At 51.6% G+C, this 25941-nt stretch overlaps 3 protein-coding genes and 1 long non-coding RNA gene across 4 annotated transcripts; 1 reads left to right on the top strand and 3 right to left on the bottom strand.

Moving 5' to 3' along the window:
- Positions 1 to 10272: 10272 nt before the first annotated feature.
- On the bottom strand, positions 10273 to 13997 carry LOC100902161 (uncharacterized). Its single transcript, XM_029111045.1, has 11 exons — positions 13967 to 13997; positions 13597 to 13751; positions 13167 to 13332; positions 12835 to 13004; positions 12534 to 12741; positions 11815 to 12381; positions 11431 to 11707; positions 11134 to 11314; positions 10819 to 11024; positions 10615 to 10708; positions 10273 to 10501 (listed from the first exon to the last, which is right to left on the bottom strand). The coding sequence occupies exons 3-11, from the start codon at positions 13329 to 13331 to the stop codon at positions 10414 to 10416; spliced, it is 1956 nt and encodes a 651-aa protein (XP_028966878.1). The 5' UTR covers position 13332; positions 13597 to 13751; positions 13967 to 13997; the 3' UTR covers positions 10273 to 10413.
- A 2235-nt stretch (positions 13998 to 16232) lies between these two features.
- Positions 16233 to 18591, bottom strand: LOC100901867 (uncharacterized). Its single transcript, XM_003741836.2, has 6 exons — positions 18310 to 18591; positions 17723 to 17779; positions 17197 to 17295; positions 16933 to 17079; positions 16451 to 16835; positions 16233 to 16363 (listed from the first exon to the last, which is right to left on the bottom strand). The coding sequence occupies exons 1-5, from the start codon at positions 18502 to 18504 to the stop codon at positions 16755 to 16757; spliced, it is 579 nt and encodes a 192-aa protein (XP_003741884.1). The 5' UTR covers positions 18505 to 18591; the 3' UTR covers positions 16233 to 16363; positions 16451 to 16754.
- Positions 18592 to 20455: 1864 nt separating this feature from the next.
- Positions 20456 to 20895, bottom strand: LOC100902012 (uncharacterized). The gene is made up of 2 exons (XR_145411.2): positions 20809 to 20895; positions 20456 to 20668 (listed from the first exon to the last, which is right to left on the bottom strand). It is a non-coding gene; the product is annotated as an uncharacterized LOC100902012 (long non-coding RNA).
- Positions 20896 to 21458: 563 nt separating this feature from the next.
- LOC100902303 (probable C-terminal domain small phosphatase) lies at positions 21459 to 22163 on the top strand. The gene has a single exon (XM_003741838.1). It carries the CDS (start codon positions 21459 to 21461, stop codon positions 22161 to 22163), a length of 705 nt encoding a protein of 234 aa, XP_003741886.1.
- Positions 22164 to 25941: the final 3778 nt, after the last annotated feature.

Here is a 25941-nt window from a genome sequence, read left to right as displayed (position 1 = left end):
GGATTCGGCAAGAGCCAGTCGAGCCGACCACCGACTTCTTCGACTGCCGGAGCTGGAGCTCGGGTCGCGCTGGGGTCGACGGAGCCCTTCTGTTGGCCTTCCGACTACGACGATGACGATGATGACGATGACGACGAGGATTCTGAGGACGACAACGAGGAGCCGGAGCGCTCTTACGGTGCACGAGCATCGTCTACGCTGAATCAACAGACGCCACGAAGAGCTCCTTGAAAATGGAAGCCTCATGAACCCCTGCCAAGAGCTCCGATCATGGACGAGGATTGTATAAAGATATTAGAAAAAAAGTGCTAAATAAAGCGAGGCAGTTCAAAAGCAAAGACAATGTCCACTTTTCTCGTGCTCTCGCGAATTCATTCGAGATTCGGGCTCTGAAATTCCCGAGCCCTCGGCACTCTGATGGGAGTGCTTCTTTTCCGTGAGCAGCAAATCGCCCTCCGTGTGGAATAGTCCGCGTGTTGTAGCATTTTGTGCCTCGGCATCATCCATCGGTCTCCGCGATTCCCGGCGACCGACAAGGGGACGGAGCACCCAGCCTATGAGAGTGGTCGGCGGAACGCTGGAAGCAAAGAGCGACAATGCTGCGGTCGACAATTCAGTATTCGGTGGTGAAGAGGAGAGGAACGATCCGACGCAGAGCTTTCTCCGAAACGGATTGGCGCAAGTACGGTAGGATTGCAGAGGAGTACCATCGACGGATGAACGACGAGTGTAACCGAACTTTCAATCCGCTCCGATGAGATCTCCGAAGAAATTCTGAAGCCTCTGGAAAACTTTGATCGCCGAGTCAATGGCCCTGCCCGATGGCCGATAAATCTGATGTTGGAAATAGGCTTTTGGAAGTTCTTCTTGTTCAGATGCCGAAGCACAGTATATGACGAGGCGCCTGTCGCCAGGCTGGAAGCGCAGCGATTCCCGAACGGAACTCCAACATGTGAAGATCATGAAAGTCGTGCAATTTCGAAAGACGGTAAGGTGCGTAATCTCGCACTCAGATTCGGGAGTTCTGCGACCGACGGTAGGTGAGAGGGCATGCGAGAACAGTCCAAAGAGCCCCATGCCGAGGATCATCAATCATCATTTACAGAGCTCGGAAGTTCAGGCATTTATCATTAATCACGCTCCATCAATTCATTATTAGAAGGTGAAATTGAGGGGTGCAACGATCGATTTCGTTCGGGGACCGAGAGAAACCGAGAATTCAATGATCATTAATCTATCTATCCATCAATCAATCTTTGTGCGCAAAAAAAAGGAGAAGAAGTGATGTAGGTTATAAATGCCTGAACTTCCAAGCTCTAAATCATCATCAAAAAAACTTTTTCGGGCTGATCCACACAGCCAAGGTTTAACGTCCCGGGTACTGTTATTCACATTGCTTCCGAGGACGGATCCATAGAGCAAATGTACCCAGGAGGATCAAGGCCGAGTACCTGCATATTTTTCCGGCAGCAGGGATCGAACCCACACCGCCTCCCGCGCGAGCGGCGTCGTTGCGGCTATGCACGTTTGCACGAGTCGTGACAAACGCGCTAACCACTCGACCACCCGTCGGTTCTAAATCATCATCAAGGGCGCCCGAAGTCTCAGGGTATCGCCGAGGAGTTTCGTGCTCCCCTCTACCTCTGAGTTCAAGGCTCGTCTCCGTATGAATCTGCATTGGTATGGGTATATGTTCACGTATGATGCAACGAAAGACAGCTGGGATGGAATCAAAGACACCTGAGATTCAAGACGCCCAATCGAAGTTCGAGCTCCGGCATGCGGTTAGCGTGTCACGGCCAAAAAGAACTCAGGGAAAAAGTTGCTCGGACAGCCTCCAAGTGAAGTAGAGAAGACGGAGAAGAGACTAAATTCCGATTCCACCAAATTATTGTCCCCATGGAAGGGTATATCAGACATAATTCCATTTAGAAATTCACACGTTTATCTCCGGCACATTATATACATAATTATTTTATTATAACACCCACAATCATCATCCCTGTCGACGATTATCACATAACATCCATAGATCATGGCTTCCGCATCTGTGGCGAAAGTCTCATCGGAGTTTCCCAAGTCGTCTTGGTTCGACTAGCGCAGAAAAGGGTCGTCGCGAGAAACAGGCTCCTCCAACTCGGGGAAGAATTTCGGTGGTCGACTCCGAGAAGAGAGTTCATGCTATATCCCAACCGACTAGCTTGACTCCTGCAACGAAGTGTTTCAGGCAGCAGAGACTACGTCCAGGACAAAGAACCTCCGACAATCTCTCGCCGATTGGCGCGGCCGAGATGTCGGTGACCACAACCGGGTTGTAGGCCCGCAAGGTGTTCGCCTTCTTAGTTTCTTCAGTGAGAACGGACCGAATTTCCGCCGAATTTTCAGCTCTGTGCACATGAAGGTGAAAAACGTCGAGCTGACTCAGGAGTCGAGGAAGTCGTAGCCTCAGCATTCCGATGTCTATCGTCTTCAAACTATCGGAGCAAATGCAAAACTGCACCAAGCTCGAACCTTCGACGGCATCCCAAATTTCCATGGAGCCCAGAGATAAGTTGGGAACTTCAAGCTTGAAATGCCGCAAGTTTTTGCAGAGACCGATGAAAGCGGGTAATCCCCTCACACCCATCGAGATATGCGACCTGATCCTCAGGGTTTTCATCGAACACGGCCGCTCCAAACATTCGAAGAAATCCCTCGTGATAGACCTCGCGTTCAGGGTGAGATCCTCGAGCTCTTCAAAGTGACTGAGGCATCTGGTGAATACTCCCGGAATCATCACGTTGCAAGAGAGGCAAATTTTCGACGTCGATTCGACGTGGAGTTTTCTCAGCCTGAGGTGGCTTATCGCCGACAGAGAACTTCCGTCCAAGGAAGGATCCGCCCGGTTTCCGAAAACCAATGCACAGCCCGGCAAGGCTAGCTCCCGGATCGTTGACGGTGTGTCGCCCAGCGACCGCCACGACTCCAATGAATAAACCAGGTGGCAGCGCGTGAGGTCCAGCTCCACCAGCGAAGAGAGAGCGCTCATCAGAGGGAACCTGCGGCCGGCATTGAAGTCCCGCGACACGACCTTGAGAGCTATTTGTCCATCACGGGATAAATCCGGGAGCTCCAGAGGGAGCTGTGGGTGTGTTTCGAATCTGAAAACACGGTAGAGTCGGGCGAGCGATTCAGGCTCCGGTGTACCGCCTCGATTTACTTCGCTCCTCGAGCTTCGCTCGAACCAGTATGTGTCCCGCGTCAGGCGTCGGAATTCCCCGTGGAATCCGGGGGATTCGCTGAAGATTCGTATCAGAAGGAAATCAGCAGGACTCGAAAAATCCCCGGAGAGGACGATGGTCTTAAGATTGTCGAGGAACACTGGACTTAAGCCGCGGATCACCCACCATCGATCCATGACAGTCCCGATTACATTAATCTGCAAATGTTCGGCGTTTGTGCAGTGCTCCAAGAAACGCATTGTGAAATTCGTAACGTTCCCCGCGGCAGAGAACTCGACGTAGATTTTTTTGATGCTCGGATACAGCTCAAGGTCGCCCCTCTCGCCGCGTTCTCTGATCGTTGTGCTGAGACTTTCCAGCTTCTGTAACCTCCGGAGAATATGCAGCAAATCTTTCGTTGAGAGCGTGGTGTTGACGACACTGAGGTCGGTTAGATCGCGACAATCTTCCAGGAATATTCTGATACTCCTCGGGTCGAACCAACAGTTGGAGAGGTCGACAACTCGTCTTCGTTGGCAAATTCTCCTGAGTCGATGATTTGTCAGCGCGAAAGAGACGAGAGATCTTTGATCGAGATATTTCGTCACGTGATCAATAATCTCTGTTGGCAGATCCAACATCCGCTTCCTGAAAGAGTCGATGCCCCAATCAGCTGATGAGTTGAGCCACAGAGCTTGATCTGATACTTTGTAGTATGGGGAACATAACTCACGGATTTTCTGGGGAAGACGACTGCCTCGGTGTCGCGGAAGGCTCACTGACGGAGCATGAAGTCTCTGGGAACATGATGACTGGAAAAGGGGTTTCTTGGACACAGGATGAGAAATTTCACTCTAAGACCCCTTCGGCACTCCTATCGAAGAGCTCGGAATTCGAACAGCATCAAGCACCGAGGCTTCGCGGTCATCAGGAGCGCCGAGCGAGCGAGTTCCGTTCACCTCCTTCTGCTCTCTGCGGGTCGAGAGAGCAAACACATGAGCGCCACCGTGGATTCTCACTCGGAGTTCGTACCGGATAGTCGACTTCCACTTTTGAACTAGAAAGAAGTCAGCGGGGAGAGATTCGACCCCGTCCTCCCCCCAAGAAGCTAAACGACTCCAAGCTACTCGAAGATTCACACGCGTTCTTTCCTCTGGAATCAGCGGCGGAACTGAACATCGACGACTACGCTGGAAGACTATCGGAGACCTTAAGAGACTCCAGCGAACCCCCTAGGCAACGAAGAGACAGACGATGGTTCAATGCGGAATGCTACGCCGCACGACGCCACATGTTCGCGATGCGGGACATTCTGATGGAGCGCCCTGTCTCTGTCCAGAGTCTAGAGTACAGAGAAGCGCGAATTGTATATAGAAAAACGCATCGAAGAACAAAGAAGGAATACCACCAAAGAGAGGAACAGAGTCTCATCGCAAAGGCTGAGGCAACCCCGTATCGGTGGCTCAGTGCGACCATCAAACCTCGGGCGACCTGCCAGATACCGTCGAAGGATCTCACTAGACACTTCTCGCTCCTACTCGGGCTCGACAACTCGATTCCGCGAAGCATTTACTCTATCCCGACGGTCTGGCCGGAGTGGATCGAGAGCCTGAGAGATGAACTGGAGCGAGACTTCGAGGTGGAAGAGGTGGCCGGAGCGATCTGACGCCTACCAAACAACAAAGCTGTGGGCCCAGCCGGGTTTAGAAACGAGCACCTGCGACAAGCCGAGGCTCTGATTCCGTGCTGGACCCGGCTGTTCAATGCCTGTCTCCTCAGGGCGGAGCTCCCTCTCAGCTGGGGAGATGCGGAACTCCTCATCCCGAAGGGGAAAGGTGACCGGCTGAGCACCTCCTCGTGGAGAGGAATAGCTAAGAAGTGCTGTCCCTACAAGCTGTTGGCCGGACTCCTGACCAAAAGACTGACAGCTTTCCTGGAGGCACTAAACCAACTGCCAGAAGAGCAGCACGGGTTTCAGTCGGGGAAGAGCACACTCTCCGCCTGTGAGATCCTGCTGAGCTACATTCACCAATCAACGCAAGCCCCCGGTGGTCATGTATACGCCGTCTTTGTAGACTTCAGAGTGGCGTTCGATACCGGTGCGAGAGACATCGTGGTTCAGAAGCTTGCCGAGATCGGTGTACCGCAGAGATTCCTCCGCCTTCTGGCGAGAATCCTTCAGGAAAATCATGGAAAGGAAGCCACAACCGAGATCGCCACCTGACAACACGATTCGAAGCACACGGGTTCCACCACCTCACCTGCTCGACGCCAAGCTCTCATGAGCCAACCGCGACTTGTGTGTGCAAACTATGCGGAGAATAGGGAGGGCGATACCACCTGCTCCACTGCCGGAACGAAAAGGCTGTCAGCAGCATCGATGGAGTCAGCTCACACCCCATCTGACAGAACGCATCCCCCACCCCTCACCCCGTCGGAGGAAAAGAATAAGAGCATGCCCCAATACATGTTGTTACTGTTATTGTTATTTTTTAAAGATACATACCGACCCAAGGTGAAATAAACACTTGAAAGACTTTCGAACAGAGTCTTGGAGTCGGTTTTCAAGCTCGGTAGCGCCTTCCGGCGACGGCTCCCTCCGCGAGTGGTTCAAAGCCGAGGACGGTGCCGGGGTCAGCGGAGGATCTCTCAGCGTAGTCAATGATCTCTATCCAGAGCCTCTACTCCCTCTCCGAAACGCGACGACCCGCGTACGAGCGCGGACTATCCCGCTTGGGGGATTAGAGGACCGTCTATGCCTAGGTGATATGAAGAACGGTGACCGAAAACATCCGCGCGCGTTCGGTAGCGACCCCTCGATCGAGTCCTGGCCGCTGAACACTGGCCGCGTCGAGCTATTCAGCCTCATCTCGGCATTGATCTATTGAATCGTGAGCGGGAGCTTTTCTTTCGAGAGTAAATCTGACGCGCTCGTGAGAATTGTCTACCTTTACTCCACTGGATACGCTGCGAAGCAGAGTTCTGCTCGACGGGCGGTCTCACCCGAATTAACTCTCCGACTTGATCGAAAAGAGCCTCGATTTTGATTATGAACCCTTATCGTCCGACTGATAAGGAACCGCAAAATAGCTCCCGCGAGATTGCATCCCGAAATCTGCAGACAAGTCATCGGAGACAGCTTCACGGCTCCGCGGAGGAAGTGCTTCTGCGGGTCCCGGCAACTGCCGAGTGAGTGACGATGTCTGCAGGTTGCTCGGCGTCGAGAGACGTGAAGTTCTGCACTGAGTTGATGACAGCAATGAAATAGATGATCTTCTTCGTAGAGAAACCTCGTTCGCGCGTCATGGCTCGTCTGAAGAAACCCCGCTCAATCGAGTCCGGCAGCGAGAGCCGGATCCCTTGTCGTTCGGCTCATCCGAGAGTCCTAGTCTCCCGTTAGCGGGGCTTCGCCCCACCCAAAAGACGTTTCTATTCTGCATTTGATTCGTCCCGCGAGGGTACTCCTTAGACTAACAATCCATCACTCATCTTACATGCATTCAGTGCAGTGGAATACAGGGTTACCGTGAAGAGTTAGCGAAGACAGAGGGTGCTCCGCTCGGCTTGAGAGCGTCCAATCGGAAATTTCGGAGAAATCCGCGAAAAGCGGGTCAGAGACAATCGAGCGGTACGGCCGGAGTCCGACCTAATCTTTTAACGAAATCAAAGAGGAGCCTGGTTCGGGTGAGCTTTTGGAAGATTCTGCGAACTCCGGATTCATGTATTAGGATCAGTATTAGGATTCGTTCACGTAGCGGAAGAAGATGTAGAAGATTACTCTCTAGAGCAAGCCCTGTTCACGAGATCGCTCGACTTCGCTAGAGAAGCGGGATCTCTCCGATGAAGTATCTCGGTCGGTCTATGTCGGTGCTTCACAAAACGCCATCCTCAGAGTTAACTTGAAGGAGCCGGAATATCGGGCCTCATGCGTTACAGCCTACGAGTGAGTTTCGTTACCGCGGCAAGCTTGAAAGAATTCGGGAACCACTTGCGCCGAGCGTTCTATTCTCATATCTTCCCGGATGAAGATTGGATGAAGTTCACGTGCTCGATACCCTTTTCACTGCGCGAATCTGTAAAATATCCTGCGACAATTCTGGACGAGCTTGTTTGACTGGGCACCATATTCCATAGATTCGACCCACTCAAGCGAGATCCATGCATCCATTCTTTAAATATTAGGAGGAGTTTGATGAGGAACTTTATTTTCACAGAAAAATTTTTATAATACAAGGGCCTCATTGGTCGTGTATCTTTCGGAACACGACAGAAGGATAGTTTATCTTCTGTGTAAGCCCATAAGGTGACTAGCTTCGGGATGCAAAATGATCCATTCAAGGATTGGTGTTCCAGCCGACAGGTTTGAATTCGGCGATGAAATGCTTCGTGCAGCACAGAGTTCGCCCGGGGAGGCTGGCGTTTCGAGCGGTATGCATGCCGCCAAGTGAGCCTTGCCTCACGTCAACTAGCTGCACCGGATTCCATTCCCTTGAGCGATTCGCCCTCTTGACCTCCTTCTTCAGAAGCCGACGCAACCTCCAAACGTTCTCCACGTACCTTCCATGAATGTGCAGAACGTCAAGAGCTCTCAAAACTTGCTTCAGGTTGAGCTTCAGAACCCGTAGGTTTATCGCATCTGGTTTATCAGAAGCGAGACAGAGCTGCGTCAACTTCGAATCGCTGAGCGCATTCCAGAGATTGGACGAGGCAAGCGGGAGATTGCTCGACTCTAGTTTGAAGTGCCGCAAATGAATGCAATTCTTCATGAAGCTTTCTATTCCTGTCAAGCTCTTGAGTATACATGCCCTGATTCTGAGTGTCCTGACGCAGCATGGCTCCCTCAAGGCCGGGAAGAACTTCTTGCCCACCGAACCGACATCCAGTGTGAGTTCCTCAAGATGCTTGAAATCGCCGAGGAACTTGGCGAACAATGCCTCGAATTTCACCTCACATGAGCGGCAACTAGTTCCTGCCGACTCCAAATGGAGGTCCTTTAGGCGAAGCTTTCGAAGAGCTTTCAAGATATCCTCGGACATGTGCGGAATCCGGAGGTTGCGATCGAAACTCGCTATAGCGCAAGTCGGCAGGGCCAAGCTGCGGACAGCTGGCGAGGAGTCAGCCAGAGACCACCATGATTTCGACGAGTAAACGCTATGGCACTTGGTGAAATCTAGTTCCACCAAAGACGAGAGAGCAGACATCACAGGCATCGGCAACGAACGAAACGTAGAGACGATTTTGAGCCCAATATCACCCGGACGGTAAATGTCCGTGAACTCCTTGACATCTCCATCGATATCCTCAAAGTCAATATAATTATAGGGCTGGCGGATTCTCTCAAAATCCTCGGGGTCACTCAGGAAGTTAATCCGAGGGTTCTCCCTCTCAAAATACAAGAAGTCGTTCAATAGGTAGCCTATGATATCATGATGGACCAGGAAGTCATCCCTGTTGAGAACGTGGCCAGCGAGGGAATACGGAACACCGCTCAATTTCGCCGAGTAAACCAACCTGCTCACTTCGTTGAGAACGAAAGGGTCTAGGTCGCGGAGCCCGAGGGAAACTTCGTTCTTGGAATTCCCTATGACGGCGACATGCAGATCCAGTAGCTCGTGCAACCGCTCTATGAAACGCAGCATGAAGTTCATGACGTAATGATCCGGCGTGAACTCAACGTAAAGTTTTCTGATGCTCGGGTAGAGCTTCAGATCTGTGATCTTGCCGGCTTCGGTCAGCGTCACGCTGAGGGTCTCCAATTCATACAAATCTTCGAGAAGGGCGACCAGGTGCTTAGTCGATAGGGACGAGTTGACCACATTCAGCTCCACGAGATATGGACATTTTTCGATGAGTGTCTTCATAAGGTCAGAGCCTGACCAGCAATTGCTGAGATCCAAGACGCGGACTTGCGACGGGTCTCGCGAAAGTATCAGAATCATGCTCTCGTTTATCATCGTCGAACGTATTCGCCGCAGAGACTTCTGACAGATATCACGGATACGGGAATTGGTGCTCACGAACGAGCAAAACGATGCTTGGTCGAGGAATGACGCGATGAGCTCGATCATTTCGTCCGGAAGGTCCAATAAGTGCGTCCTGGAGGATCAGATCTCGATTAGGATCGGTGGCCGGCCGAACGCACAAAAATTCGATTCGGAATCGAGGCGTTCCCCCCTGAGAATAAAGATAAAAGAACTCACCAGTCTCCATCCGACGTCGCGGACCTTGCGTTGAATTTCAGGCCAAACTTGAAAATCATGTGTTTCGCTCTCGACAGCATAATGGTGAGAAGTCGTCTGATGTTAGAATAACGATGAGTCGAGGAACCGATCGTCGGCTCCGAGTCCGAAGTGCTCTTAGCTTGAGTTACGTTGCGTACGTCTGATCTCCTAATGAGTGTTCTCAATCGCCCTCAACCAAGATCGAGAGGGTTGAGAGGAGGCGAGAGCCACTGCGAAAGCCAACGTCCCCCGAAGCTAGATTTCGACGCTACCCGCGAGTCCAATCATTCGCGCTATCCGGGCGGGATCACCTAGGACCGTGGCGGCAGCTCTCCTAAATCCGACGATGTAACCCCTTCCCGGCTCTGACGAGCGCTTAGAGCCCTCTCGCGGAGCTCACGGGTCTTTATGTGTATCTTCTGATCTTCTCCCATCTAGGTGACGGAACTCGAGACACGGTGTTTGCAAATCATGGAGGACGCGACCCCTTCCCCGAACATTTCCGTTCACGAGTTTCATTTCTTTGATCGAAAAACAAATCGCCCTTGACAACAAATGGCCCACAGACTTGATGCCCGGAAAACCCGATGCTCCTCCGAATGATATCTTGCGCGAGAATCGAGTCACAAAATATATTTTCGAGTAAGAAAGTTCTAGGTTAGTAAATGGCTTCACGGAGCGGATCGACTCCTAGAGCCGAGGTTTCCCTTCCATGTACATGAACCCCGGCTCGCCATCGGGCTGGTGCCTCGCTATGTTCAGAAAGCCTCATGACTGCCGAAGACTTTCCCCTCGTTGGGCAATCACTCTTGATGCAGCCCGAGCCTTCTAATGGAGAACACGAGGTCCTGCATCCAGAATTGTGGGTTTATATTTATTCTGGAATATCATCCGCCAATCCTGATCCACCATGCGATCGCGGCGCTATCCGCGTCGTCCGGGCCATCACCATCTATATCACGCGGAGCCTCAGAGGCTTCCTCACTCGTGACTCAGAATATGCGTTCCTGAGCGTGCGGCGAGCTTGCGTCTTCCTTGCACGAGTTGCAGTCCTCGGTTATGGAAAAGCCACCGCTGCTCCTAGATTACAAGGGAGGAAGGGTAAACACGGGTGAGGAAGGGAAGAGGATCTTCCCAGTCAATGATGATCGGTTTTTAGGGAAATGGAGGGAGGACCAGTTTCATCCACTCACTCTTTGGACTTCTCGATTTCGTATGTCCTGTCATTCATTGTAACCACGTAGTAGTTATTTGTGGCGTCATAGCGATGGGACACTCCCATTCGGCCTGGGGAAGTCATAGTCCCGGTTAACGCTTGCCTCCTCCGATTGGCGCGTCCCCGGTCGTTCTGATCATTTCATATGTCTTGCCGTGGACATCAGCTGCTCAATACTCACTCAGAAGTTGAAGCAGAAGATCGCTATCGACTTTGCCGGAGCGGATATAATTATTCAGGGTGTGAACTTCAGTGGGAAGCTCAATCTTATCGCTACCGCTCTCTCCGACAGTGAGGGTGTACACCTTGCTGCCATCGTAGCCGCGAACGTTGAGGCGCAGGCGAGATCCAACTCGCTTCGTACCCATGTTCAATCGCACCGGTATTCTGGAACAACGATGAAACTCATCCTTGTGCCCAAAAACCCGGATTGTTCAGCTCGTGGGCTTCCGTCAATTTACCCCAGCGTGGCTTCCGTCATGAGGGAACATCTCACCTTAGTTCACCCGAACTGAGCTGGATAAGCATTTCTTGTTTGTCTATGTCCATCTGAGACGAGACTCCCGCGTCGTTGAGAGCGTCCACCAGGGTCCTCGGCAGCACTTTTTTGGATGCGATGTCGCTCTCTAGACGGGCCTTATCCGTGGGGAGATCATACGATTGAGAGCCGGCGCTGACTGCAAGCATTCATTTATGGTAGTTCTGACCATGCTCCTCGGACTTTACGACGGTGCTATTGTTTGTAGGTCAATTGAGGAAATCTCCCTAGCCTTCGACTCGATATGATCCTCACCCTCAACGCCCCTCGATCTCGGGATGATCTTGTAATCGTACTGCTTTGTCGTCGGCAGTCCACTGAAATACGCGTCGCCGGCCGGCGTCAAGACCTTGAGTGTTGAGCCGATACGCCGCGAATCGACCCCGATTCTCAGCAGAGAATCCCTCACCAACTCCATGGGGAAATCGTTGTCTTTCAGAGCCTTCTCGAGGGCGATCTGATCCCCCGGTAGCTTATACGATTGAGATCCAAGCTCGACAGTGACCTCGTCCCCGTATCTTCTCACGAGAAGCTGGAACAAGTGAAAAAATGTGGATGAATTGTGACTTCCGACCCACAGATTAAGTTAGGTCAATCTCGATCGGATCATCGGGAATAGTTCCAAAACCAAACACACACCCTTGAGTGCGTCGTGGTCTTCATTCGGATCGCAGAAACCACATCGCGGGGAGGGTTGATTTTCTCAGACTCCAAGATCTCCGTGACGCTCCTCGGCGACACAACGCCGGTCTGTATGTCACGCTTGAGTCTTTCCCAGTCATCCGGCAGATAGTAGCTGCCGGAGCCGACGCGGAGAACTTTCGGGGAAGTCGCGGATGGACTTATGGAATGAGTTCCGAGTGCTGTTCTGGACCCGAGAATCTCCTCCTCTGAGTGCAGTTTAGTTTTCAGGGTCTTCGTGGCCGAGTCGTACTCTACCGGAACGCCATGCGTCGAGAAAATCCTCAGGATGTGATACGCGACCTCGGGCTCGCGGGCCAGATAGCGATTGAGTCTGGCTTCATCGCCCGGCAAAGTGTACTTGTCGTCATTGGCTGTGATTGTAACGCTGCTGACTTTGTCGTCAATTTTCTTGATGGCGACCCGCAGAGTGAGGCCTTGAGGCGACGACGGGATCCCGATCATTACGCGGCTTCCATCCCGCTTAATCGGAACGCCGAGTTCTTGCAGCTGCCGTATGATATCCTAGGAACGAAAGCGTACTCAGAATTCGGATCCCGAAAACCGCAAGAGCAATGATCCTATACCCCACCGAATCCCTTCGGAAGACCCATCCTTGGAGCTACTTAACCAAAGACTATCAGAGCAACGGATTCCACAACTGAGAAGGGTCTCACGTCTAGAGTGTTTGTGTCGTCGACGATTTGCGGGAGACGGGTGAGATCATCTGGAACGCGGAGGGTCTGGCCTTTGACATCGAGATTCACGTCGCCCTGGCTATTGGTGTAGATGCGATGTCCACCAGAGAGAGGTTCGTGGCTCGGCCGTCTCTCATGGATCGGCTCCACTTTCTGCTGGGTTATTTGCTGTACGGAGACATTCATACTTCATCAGGTCCTTATACCTCGGTGCATCTCCCGACGACCGTAAATACTAACGGCATCGGAAACAATCAATGGTAGATCTGCAAAAAAAAACTGAAAGTTCTTGCTACTCACCCTGTTGGAAGACGACACGGGGACGATGGCAGCATCGTCGAGCATGTCCTCAATCACACGGTCCTTAATACCCTTTCGGAGTGCGTTCTGGATGAGGTTCTTCTTCGCGTAAGACACCTCATAGGTCTGCCTATTGACTTCGATTGGGGTCTGGAAAATTCCTGGCTCATACGTCTGTCAAACATTGGGGAAACCCCGAGCGTCCGCTCGCGAGGACTGGAATCCCGCAATGACTCATGAATGTGGACTCTCTTGAGGAAGCCAATGCTTTTCGTGGACAAGAGCACTCTTCCTGGATCCCATTGAGCTCACCAGAGTCCCGGTGTCAGGTTTCAGGAGCTCCCTGTAGAGGCGTAGCAGCTTCGGTCCACCGGCGTCCGTCAGCAAATAATTGATACAATCCTCAGAGCACGAGCCCTCCATGAGAGGCGCTGCATGTGCAGCCCCGATGAGGGCGACCAGGGAAAGAAACCTCATCCTAGCGATGGAATAGGGATTGGAAAAATCACTCTCCTATTTCTGCCTGGCAAACGTACGCTGCACAAAAGTCCACAATCTCTCTTCCTGGTCAAATATTGGTGAACTCCTAGCTATTTTCACAGTTTTAGTGCTCCGGTGAGCTTCACACGCAGAGTCGGGAATGCTCTACTCAGATCTCGGGGACCTACTCGGCTAATTCGGTAGAAAGATCAAATTTGTATGCAGCGTCAAGCTAGGAATCGAATTCACCGACAAAGCATACCTTGAGGGTGGTCACTGAAGATTTGACCGGCGGAGCGGATTTCCGAAAGAAGCACCCGAAAAAATTCTGAGAAGGTGAGAGAGTGGCGTGCAAAAGGTCGGTGAATTCGCCGGCCGTCTGAAAAACCGGCTGGATGACCTCCCTCGGCGAACTTGCTGTGGAAGCAAGACCATTCATGTTACCGCCCTTGTTCGAAGAGACTCTGCGAGATGTATTTTTCCGATACTCGCTCTTCGTCGGACGCTTCTCCCTGAGCGAAGCGCAGAGATTTCCAAGTCGAGTCTCGCCGTCCAGCGCTTCACACCATAGAAGTTGAGAATTCTCCAAACAACGGAAATACGACGATTGAAATGGTACTCATCCCACTCACTTCAACAACTCGCGCGTCTCCTGGAACAGTCTGGAACTAGTCGAGTCTAGCTCTTTATATTAAACGATTCCTCTCGCCGTTCTTGTTTGGAAACAGCGGAGACCTTGTGCCTTGAGATTTCTGGTACATTATCAAGTCGAGCAAAACGGATAACAGGGAGAACAGCCAGAGGATTCGTGAAAGTGAGACCGTCTTCGCACCATACCTGGAACAAATCGGCACAAGCCGGCAGTGAGGTCATATGCGCTAATACGACGAGACGATTTCTCAAGATCCTCCTCCTCACATGTTTCGGGAGCTCTCTCTGGAGACACCCCGTTTCCAATCCGCGCAATCGGGGAAAAGAGGACTCATTTATTGATGTACAATTCATTGCAGGGAGGGTCAGAAGAGGTCGAGGCCCTGCTGAAATCATCACTGAACATCGCTCCTAATTCCATTGGAAGTCTCCCTCCCTGATTCCGTTCAGGTCGGCACCGCGACACTTCCGTAGGGGTCAGACACGGATCGAAACCTACGGAGATCCACCCTCATTGGAAATCACCCAATCACGAGCCGAATACTAACATGGAGTCGAATTAAATGTCTCTCTGTGGTTTATCCGAGAATAATTTGATGTCGTTCTGGTGTCATCTCTTCATTCGCTAATCATTCCCTTCTATGCTAGCACTCGAATCACAGGCATTGTTCAAACGCGCCATCGGAGTGGATGATCGCTTGAGATTTGCCATTGCGCATTCTGACTCGCTTCGGCTGGACTTCGGAGTATGTACATATATCCACAGCCGAGCCTCGCATCTGCGATGAGTCTTTGAAGCCCGGTCGTTGTAATCGTTGAAGCACAGACCTGACCTTTGCCCGCTTCGAGCGAGCGCGCTTCGCGATCATGATGCATTGATTTTTTCTCTTGTTTTCATGTCGACCCATCAACAACATTTTCACCGCGCTATGAAGTCACCGTATTCACTTTTCGGGGCCTCTTCATTCAAATTACAACACACTGTCGTGCTCGAGCATATTACCCCCGAGCATTTGCTGATGAGACAAAAGATTTTCTGATGTCTGGAGCTTCGGAATACGAGGGTTTTGCGAATGGGCAATCGTCTCTTTTTTCGTCGTTTTCTGATGCGATCTGGGAGATCCGATCCGGATCGTCAGGCGGATTATTGCCCGTCGGCTATCTTTCGAATGTCAAAAGGGATCCCGAAATCATGCCGCTCGAAGGCACAACTCCTCGAAGCGCTTCGCTCGGCCCTCTATTTGAGACAGCTTGTTCCGCAGGCCAGACCCTCACGACGCGACGTGGCCTCAAAATTCTGAGGAAGGTGATACTCGAAGTTTTACGGACTGCCGGAGAATATCTCCATCGGCATCGATGAGGGAACGATTCCAGGAAAAGTCCCCATAAGGGCCATGCGCATCCTTCCTCGTTGGGATCACTGTCTCACCCAGCGGTCCTATGCGATATCTTACCGCAGTAGCACCAACGAGATGGTTCGATGATGACGCGTCCCGCGCTCCAATAGCTCCACGCCCTGCGGTGCCGCGACGCTCGGTCCAAGAGGAGCCGAAGCAGCAGTTCTGGGGCTGAGGCGGCGAAGTAGCTAAGTGCTCGCAGGCGACGTTTCAGACGGAGCGCACACGTCTTCGATCGCGTTCAGAAAGAGATATTGCTCCGGGAGAATTCCCTCTCGGGGTACCTCCCGCGATCGTGCTGAGATTATCGGATTTTCTCCTAAGGAGTTCCTGGTCGTAGGGAAATGTGGAGATTCCTAGTTCACCTACGACGGAAAAGTGGTCACATTCATCGGCCGATAACAGGTTGCCCGAAGGGCGTCCTGATCTCGGTGATAGACGGGATATTCCCCGGCGCGCTTGCGTTCAGGGACCCTTCGGTCAAACTTCGTATCCGGCACAAGAAGTGGCAGAATTGGTGTAGTTTTGGCGAAAAAAAAACACCACGTGGCTCTAAAAGCGACTTGCCGGGCTGGTCGACTCGACCAACATCAATGATGCGGACTCGAGACAAACATCGTTCTATTCTACAACATCTGTACCAGACTCTGGAAGTCGCGTGGAAGCCTACAAGCTTGAGCTATATTGAAAGACACTGGGGAGGCTTGATTGGAATTCACGGAATGGATACGGAGAATGTTATTCCGCTGTCCGTTTTTGCAATATCGGGTCTCTCTCTGAACGAGTCGATTCGGTATGCAATTGAATGTCATCCAAGACGTCGGGTTTAGCTGACAGCAGATTAACTACCTTGAGGAGGCATCAGGCCTTTCGATACCATGTTTATTAATAATGATGAACTCTCCACCATTCTCGGTTTCGGTCTCGGAACAATTGTCTCTCTATTTCCTGTTCATCGCCAGCGAATTCTCCGTGAGATCTCTGACGAATAAAAGTTGAAGATTTTCAATTTCATGTCTTTCATTCCGAGTTATTGATAATAATCGCATGCAGAGCGAGTAACGATACCTTGAGATCATCGAGAACTCCCGCGAGGTTTCCAACTCTTATTCTCCGGTCGCTGCGGGTTTTTCGAAGCTCGATCCGGAAATCGATGCTCGATCGCGACTCATTTCTGGGTCGTCAATCCTCCGGTATGCGTCTGGGCTTTAACTTGAACTCCCCAGAAATCCTTATTCAAGCGAACGAGATTACAGATCGGGTGGGCGACCGCGACCCCATCACAGCTCTTTCCCCAGAAGAGGTTTCAGCAACATTCAGGGCTGTCGATCTTTCTCCATGCAGCGGAATTCGGAGCCCCCAGATGAGCTCCCTACACATTTTTCACGATGATGACAATATACTTATCCCAAACACGCATGTCCTTCCGGACACAGATGTCGTCCGCTATGATCTGAAATTATGCGAATAGTATGAAACTGCCGAGATCGGTCGACTGGAATCGGTAATTCATGAGAGCTGTTCGGCCGACATCTCCTTCGATTGCTTACTTTCCCGCTCCCGTTCTGAATGACGATTTTCCAAGCAGCGGGGCCCTTGGCCTCTCCCACGCGAGATATCCCGAAGCAGCCTTTCTGAGCGTTATTCGAAAAGCCTATGATACCGGTTCCGTACTTGCGAGCTATGATCTTTTTATACTGCAATAGTATATGAATGTATTTCAATGGATTATGCGTCTGCGATTATTTTTGGGATACCGAATGATGAATAGTTGATATTTTGGAAATAAGTTAGTAAAATTTCGACTCCCAAACCTCCATCGCGAAATGGGCTATCGTGTCTGTGCTGAGGGGGATGAATTCCTCCGGGAGGATTGCTCCGCCAGTCGCGTCAAGGACACGGAACCGAACACCCTGGGATGGAAACGAGTTAGATTTGCTCGGTGAGACAGAAGTTCACAGCAAAGCTACTCCATGCATCCGAGCTCGGTGGAATATAGCAAGAGAGAGCTGGATGAACGAAACCTCAGGATTTGGCTAGCGGAAGGCAATGAGGATGACAGACTGGGACGGAGAGGAAGCTCACGTCGCCTCTCAGCGAAGATTCGTTTGAGATCTAGGCTCTCCCAGGTCCGATTTCACGCAGCGAAACAAGCAAGGGAAAAATGCTAGATGATCAGTGAATACGAGCCGAGTTATGACTGCAGCAAACAGAGAATAAGGAGCGAAGCGTAAGTATATCCTACCTAACAGAAGGGGCCGAAAAGAACTTTTCTCAATCAGACGGATAGAAAAATTCGGAGAATTCCGTGAAGCTTGCTGTCTGGTAGGATATACTTACTGGGATTGGAGCGTCCTCACTCTCGCCGTAATCGCTCGAGTACTCCCCATCAGAGCCCTACGGCGGAACGAATGAGAAATGGGAATCAAGATTCATCGTGAGGAAAGCGAGCCGCTAATTCGATCCGCTCGATCTTCCATGCTCTAGAGTCCCAGGTCATACCTCTCTTGTCAAGACTTCGAAAAAAGAATTAACCAAAATTGCGAGTGTGCCTGATTTCTGCCAGGTGAAGAGCCGAGGCTCTCCCTGAACGCTATTGTAGCTCGGGTCAGATTCCCCGACCCTTTCCAACAAACCGATTTAAGTAACTCAGGCTTGCCATGCTCTCCGCTGCCTAGCCGAGGCTACTTTATTCGGGATCGCGGCTATCAGGCTCGGGGAATCGAGACTCAAGACTCCAATGAGCTCCGGAATCGTGTACGGGGAAGAACACAGAAATTCCCCGGGATTTTGGATTTTTTTCGATTCTCCTCTCAGTGTGATTAGTGGAAGATGGAAAGGATCAAAACAGAAAGAGACGTAGGAAACCTGAGAGAATCGGGACCGGTGGGGCTGCGGGGTGCCGACACGGCGAATCTCAAACGTACCTCCCGCCAGGCGTTGCCATCGATGACACCTTGAATTCTTGCACGAAGATCGGGTATTTTATGCAGCTCCGAATCCAGTTCGCGGAACATCTCCGAGACAAAAGCCTCTTTATCCGGCTCCGAGACAAGGCATTTTGGGGATGCGAGAACACAGACCGTTGCGAGCGTCAATACTGTTGCTCGCAATAGCCACATTGTGAGCTACGTTCGAGGTTCGTTCGGTCCGCCTTCGAGACACACAGACGATGTGAGTGAGTATACTCCTCGGTTTGTTTCTTTCCCGGACTCTAAGCTCAGTGACTCTCCTTAGTCTGGTCGCTAATCCTGGGGCCGCGAGAGTAGGAATCGCGACTGACAATCGTTCGAAAACGAATCAATCCGACGCGAGGGAGTAGGAGCCGGTGATAAGAGCAGAACAAAGGACGACTTACGTTGTCGTCGAGCGATCTTAGCGTATCGGCGTCGGGGTCTTGTGGCGAAATGCCCCGCAACGAACCCGAGCTCGTTTATATGTCCTGAAGGAGAATTCCGTGAAAGTTTATCCGCTAGAGGGTGGCGTAACTCGGACTTCGCGTGCGTTCCGGTCGCATCTGGCAACTTCCCCTCGATAGGACGCTTTGTCTCGGGCTAGAGATTCCTCTCACATACATCAGGGGAGAATCTTCCGCGCTAACGACTCATTGATGCCATTCGGAGTTTCTCGTATCCAATGCATCCGATATGCTCCCCCGACTCGGAGGGAACCTCCCGCATTCTCTGCGTGCCCTCCGAAGCCGTCCGAAAGGGGCCCGGGCTATGAAATTGAGACCCTGGACAATTTGGAGAGATCAGTAGAGACTTATGATATCCCTAGTAAGCCATGCTCTCGTGACAGCAAGTGTCGTAAGCAACCAGAAACGTTGAGGAGTTGAGTTCGGTCAGATAAGTTTTTGCGGCTTTGCTCTTCCGCCCTCTTCGAGTTGCGTCTGTAAAATCCCCTGAACTGTGAACAGTTATGAGATGGATCTTCGGGCTCCACCGAAATAGCTCTTCCGTGCGCTGCTATCGAACGTCACGGATCCGCGGGAGTTGGCGTGGAGAGCATGTTTCTCCTGAAAACAACTCGGCTGCGCCGTGGATGGAATTTTTCGGTGTCGCCGGAGCTCATTGTGAGAACTCCGAGCTACGATATTGTTGCGTGATTCTCTCCGCGGAATTATCATACTTACCGTTCTCCGGTTTCGGAAGTCGAAGGGAAGCAGCGTTCCTCCACTCCTTTCGAGAGGTAATCAGGATCAAGCTGCCTTTTGTACGACGAGGTCTGCTCCGCTTAGAACAGATTCTTCCTATATGATGACCTGTTTCCCGATTCGAGCTGCAGAAAGAAGAGTTCTGTCGCCGAATTTCATATGTAGTACTTCGACACTGAGACTACAATCTCATTTAGTCTGTCGAAGTGTACTACGCTCCATTTCCGCGTTTGATATCACGCTGTGGCCCCGGCTGCGTCCACGCTTCTGCTATTCAAGCACTCTCCATCGGTTTCCACTTCCCCAGGCCACTTCGTGTATGAGGAATGAAGACCCGGTGTCAGTGAATTCTGCTATGAGCAAATGAATCTGCCAGTCAAAAGTGCGGCGATTGAACCCGAATTTTCGACGGTGTTGCTGGGAGTGTCTGCAGCACACACATAAATGGCCTACTGATTGGCGGTTCATTATTCTGCTCATTGATTTCGAGGCTAGTAAGTCGCATGGCGAGTACTCAGAGTTGCAGCTCGTCACGCTTTCGTTTACTCGGTAAGGGGTAATCGTGGTATAATACCGAGAAGGCATGCTTGGACAATCATCATCAAACGAGACTTGTAGTTTCCCATAAACCTTCGGCGGGCAACCTGGATCAAGGAGACGACTCACGGCTCTGTTCCGAACACGCAAGTGTTGCCGTACCTCAGTCGAGAGCGGAAGATCGGCTACGGAGAATGAACAAATTGACAAGGAGGCATTCTAGCACTCAGATTTTCCCAAGAATTCGCCCAGCAAACTTTCACAAGATTTCCCACGTTAATCATAAATCATTTCTAACTTAGAGATCAGCCTCGACAGAAGCTGTTGATCTGTCGGATCAAGGCCACGGAGGTCGTGAAACGCGCACGGAGCTCCCGAAACTTCTGAGTCCTCAAATAATCAGATATTTATTTTCATGGATTCTGTTCCAACTTCGAGCTACTGGACGCATATAGTGCCGCAAGATGGGCTGTCGAGACAACACTTAGCTCCCGCTGGACAAGGTTTGGCATCGTTACATTGATCGTTCCTCCAAATGCACATCTTTCCGTGGTCGACTTCCGGGCATCCGAGGTCGTAAGCCGATACAGCGACTGAAACCGCCGCACAGGTGTCAACTCGCAAGCCATATACCGATGAGAGAGAAGCGATAACAATCGTGATAACCTCGTTGGATCATCATCCCGAGAGGCCTATTCGACCAGAAATCGAGGCGCAGACCGATCAAGCTCACCTTGCGAGAAGATTGCGACCAACAGGAATATCATCAACAAAGCTCTCATTTTATCTGCCTTGCTGTCCTTCTTGACGGTTGTGAAAATCTCTGGCGAGCGCTGATGATTTTATATGTCGCTTTCTGCGGCTGAGAAAGGGCATGGGGCAGAGGCCGAGAGCTGAGACTTTATCAGCCTGGGAAATTCTTTTCGAAGGTCACACCCTAATTCATGAGCCGTTCCCGGAGTCATTATTCAACAGATGACGGAGTTCCCATCGGGTGAGACAATAGGCCCGTAAATGTCTGACTTCGAGTCCGTTGCAGCTTAGGGCTAGCTCGTTGCGCAATAAGATACGAGACACGAGCGGTGATCGAACATGTCGAGCAGGGCCAAATCGGAAGATATCAAAGTTACAAACTCGAAACCAGCCGTATAAGAGATTTCGCCCGCTCCAAGATCCTGGGAGTAAGCTTCTAAATTTCAAAGGCGATTTTTCTTAGCGAACACCTCTTCTCGGGTTTCGCACCTCCAGCTCTTCCCCCATCGCCAGAGTCATCGTTGTTGCTCACGAACTCACGAGGCGGTCATGATAGGGAACTCGCTTCGAACGTTCCGAATACTCGACAGCTTTTCCGCGAAGATAACAAAGATTCCTGTGGGAGACCACATGGATTCCATGCATCTGAATCCGAAATTCGTTCTTGATTCCAAGGACCTCGCCTTGTATCGAGAGGCTCATCCATTACCCGCGAAGTTTTTGATACCCGCGAAAACACTCTCGAAACCGATGCTCGTCCTCGACTTTGACGAAACTCTCCTACACGTTGAATACAAAGCACCCCCGAATTTCGACTTCCAGACAGAATGCGACAAGCGAGCCATGTTCGTTCAAGTTCGGCCTCATTTGAAAACTTTCCTCGCGAAAGTGAAACCTCACTATGAAGTCGCGGTTTTCACCGCCGCGCAGCCAAACTATGCGGACCCGATGCTCGACCGCGTTGATACTGAGCGTTGCATACAGTACAGATTCTATCGGCAGCATTGCCACGTTTTCAGAGAAGTCTACGTGAAAGACTTGGAGACCTTGGGAACGCCCCTCGAGCGCACTCTGATAGTGGACAACCACCCGGGCAGTTTCATGGTCCATAGGAATAATGGCATCCCAATCAAGTCCTACATGGGTGACAGTGGCGACACCGCCTTGCTCGAGCTGTGGGGTTTCCTCGACGAGATCAAGAGCGAAACGGATATGATTCCGAAGGCGGTTCAATACGCAAACGGCTGGCGCGAGAAACTTTCGCGTCAGAAGAAGAAGGCTGAGGCAAGCGCGACGCAATCGTACGAGTCCAGCACCTCATCAGGACCCCAATGACGAGAGACTCTCACGGGTCGTCTACTCATTCCCTACAACGTACGTTCTAGTGATGAATAAATAATCCCACGCCGGCAGCGAATGCGATGAATTGTTAATTCGGGCGCTTGCAACTATGGCTCCTTTCGACGGCTGACTCACCTCGGCTTATTCGACGATCCTCAGCAGGAGGGCCGGCGTGACTTGGTGCACTCCGGATTTCGAAGTTGGTGCGCTGAACAGAGGGAGAACTCTCCATTTCCCCTGGGCGAACCCTACCGAGCTCCACGAAATTTTCTATTTGACTTCGTGCATCGCAGGCTGATGACGAAATGCGTGGAAACGGACAGCTCCGCGGTTGAAGGAGTGGCCGACGGATGATCTTCGGTCCGAGCTTGCGTCGATCACTCCACCCTGCGGAGCCGTTGACCAGCCCCCAATGTACGCCCCGATCTCGATAGACGCTCATCAGCTCAAATTGGAGCCCATGATCCAGCCTGCAGGCTCCAAAAATAGCAACAGCGATTTCTCATTGAGGACTCCCGGGGAACGGATGGCTTCAAATCGATCATTCGGATTTTAACGCTCGCGATTCTTCGATGCGATTTCGAAATTCTATATTCAAAGGGAGCTTTCCGGCGTTCCCCCAAGAGCTCGGAGGCTGTGAGCCCGAGCCGCTAGGCTGGCCTAGTCGACGATGGATGATGTACATGACCGCGTGTTCGCGGATCCGGGTGTGAGGTCTCAGACGGCGTGGAAAACTCTCCGTGCATATTTTCCAGAATGATCGGGCGGACAGCACGAGTCGTCCGCATGTTTGGGCTCATGGGAATCTTCCGGATCGAGCTGCCTACGTCGCCCCAGAATCCGCTCCCGAACAGTCCCCAGCCTTGAGATAGATGTGTCTAGTTCGGAGGATTCGAAGACACCTTCACTGTGCGTAGCAAAATTCCGGGCGGCGTTCCGAGCATCCTCGAGACCTTGTCGCTGCCAAAAATTCGACGCATCAACGATCGCGTTCTGAATCGGCACGGATTGGTCTCAAGGAATGTCTCGATATCGCCGGTCTGCGAGAGAGTGGGAATGAATGCCGAGCAAAGTCGCAATCTTTTCAAATAGAGCTCACCTTTGATGTTGTGAGTGCGGGATCTCTCTGATTAGAGCATTTGTATCAAGTTCGAGATCGTACTCGGAAAAGCGCCGATCCAGTATATGGATCGGTTCCGAAGGTAAGCATCATTGTGCTCTCGGTGGCGAGGATTGCTGTTTCCGCCCGCGGAAATTGCGCTCCGATGCGATGGGGGATTGAGTTCCCTCCCTTGAGCTCATACATGATAGACTCAGACCCGAATGAGCAATCTCCTTGACTGCGTGAAAATCAGTCGCTCATACCGACGGTCTTATCAGTCGATAATATACCCCCGTCCCCGTCGCTCGAGTCATTCGTTTCTCTGTGAGCGTACATTCGAGACGTATCGAGCTGTAGAAAGGTCCTCCACAAATCTCTGGTGATCTATCCGGGGAGGGGAGCAACACTATCAGGGGAATGAGCCGTTCACCAACATAAAGGATCATTACAGACTGCATGAATAAGAAATCGCCATTTCGTTGGTCGATTTCGATTTTACCCCCTCTCCCTACCCTCACAAGTGTCATTATCATAGGCTACGGATCTCTCACTGGCCCTCAGAACAGACATTCCCGGGCTTGAACGAAAACATTCTGAGGATGGTATGTTCAGATCGGAGTGGAGTTGAAGCGCCTTCAAGAACCCCCTTCTTGAACTAGCAGGCCCGGGATGGCGAACTCGACGCACCCATGTTCCTATGATAATTAGTAGTTCTCGGAGGAAGGGTATTCCTCTCCGATGGTCAATTTCCGCAACCTTTTTGAAGCCTAGGTATTATGATTCTCGAGTTCGACGGGGAGAGTATCATCCATACGGGCGCATTCCGGAAAGGGGATGCTTCCCAATCGTCTGGAGCCCGCTCCTGAAGTAATAGGGTGATTCCAATCGATTGACCAGCTCACGATAACTTCTATTTGTGGAGCCCTCCAATCTGCCGAAGAGGAGGTGACATGGCTGCTGCTATCCACAGCTCCCTCCAACATCGACTGCTCGAGCGCCCTTACTTAAAGAAACTCATCCCTACGGCAGTATTCCGACATGCTACAACGCTCCTCACTGACCAGGGGGCTCTTTCCAGCTATGCGATTGACCATGCGGAATACTCATAAGATCCCGGCAGCTGCGGATTTTTTTTATTCGGACTCATCATAGATCCCGAGAGGACGTATGAGTGGACGAGCATTCTCGGAGACCAATTATCAGCGTTTTCCTCCGCACGTGGTTCAGACTCTTCACTGACCCCTCCCGTTGGAGCGTCAGCAGCGTTTACTCTCCAACGCTGCAAAGTAGCTTCTAATGCGAGAATTGGAGAAGATGTAATGAATAAATAGTTCGTAAAGATTTCCTGACCGATCACACGCTGAAGCCCGGTGAATTAATCGTATCGATCACAATTATTACAGCACCAGCGCCTAACGCTGGATCGATGCGCTGCTGGCGCATACATTGCTCCCGGTGTCGCAGCCTCGGGCATTCCTTGCGATGTGAAGCGTTGAAAATTCGAACACTCGGAGGAAGTCAACAGAGAACTTCGGAACACGTTGCGTAGGGCGATTGCTCCCAGCAGGGAGGGCGATTGACGGAGATCGTCTCGAGAGCCCGCTGCTGTGCCCTTCTGCCCTTCTGACGTCTTCTCTGTCGATGTTGCATGCGATCAGCTTCGCGAATCCGTTCACGGTTCTCCGCTGATAGTGTACCTCTGTGTTGACGTTGCCTCAATGCTCCCTGCGTCGGAAAAAGATCTTGAACCTGAGCGAGTTCGAGAGGCGATCGGTTCTTCAATCGCTGAATCCATAGTGAAACACAAACTTCTCGAGGAACACGGGACAGAAAAATATTCTCAAGACAGACACCTTAGGGTACACTGAACAGTAAAATATTCTTGGAGTCGGAGGAGCTCGATTAACCGTTAGGAGTTTATTTAGGCCTCGAATATGCGCTCTGACTGCGTGTTGAAACGATCAGGAACTTGGAAGCTTTTCTAAAGGAAAGTAAAAAGTAAAAAGAAGAAGTAATAGAGGATGCCCGGCGAGCGGACGATATACAAAGGAGTATGTCTAGGGAAAACAAGGCAGGAACCGCATGCTTCGCGGTCATCCGCGGTTAGCCCCGAGGGAAACGCTCTCGGCAGCACTGTGGTGTGGCGAGGGGGACTCGATGACGTCATGTTCCGCACTTCTGAGGGCGAATTCTGGCACTGAGATGCAACCCCTCAGAACCAAAGGCCTGAGGGGCAATGAAGAGCGCTCGGATACCTTGTCGAAAGGTACCGATCGCACCCCTCCTTCGGGTAGCTGCCATACCCCAACGTGACAGACGCGCGGCGTTTATATATGGTACTAGCGCTCCCGGTCGCCGCTTCGCGGCGACTCGGTATCGCTAGACTCACTACTGATGCGCTGGCTCCGAGTGCGCTGGCTCCGAATGCCCTGGCTCCGGGTGCGGTTGCTTTGGTCGCGCGTGCTCTGGGTGCGCGTCCCGTTCCCCCGCTTTCCCGTTTCCCTGCTATCCCGTTTCCCACTCTCCCGTTTCCCCGCTTTCCCGCTTTCCCGCTTCCCCACTTTCCCGCTCACCCACTTTCCCGTTTCCCCGCTTTCCCGTTTCCCCGCTTCCCTGCTTTCCGGTCTCCCCGCTTTCCTGTTTCCCCACTTCCCCATTTCCCCGCTTTCC

The sequence above is a fragment of the Galendromus occidentalis genome, unplaced genomic scaffold (genome assembly GCF_000255335.2).
Source record: "Galendromus occidentalis unplaced genomic scaffold, Mocc_1.1 scf7180000077209, whole genome shotgun sequence".
In the NCBI taxonomy this organism is placed as follows: Eukaryota; Metazoa; Arthropoda; class Arachnida; order Mesostigmata; family Phytoseiidae; genus Galendromus; species Galendromus occidentalis.
Note: the sequence above shows the minus strand (reverse complement) of the source record. Positions and strands in the feature narration are given on the sequence as shown.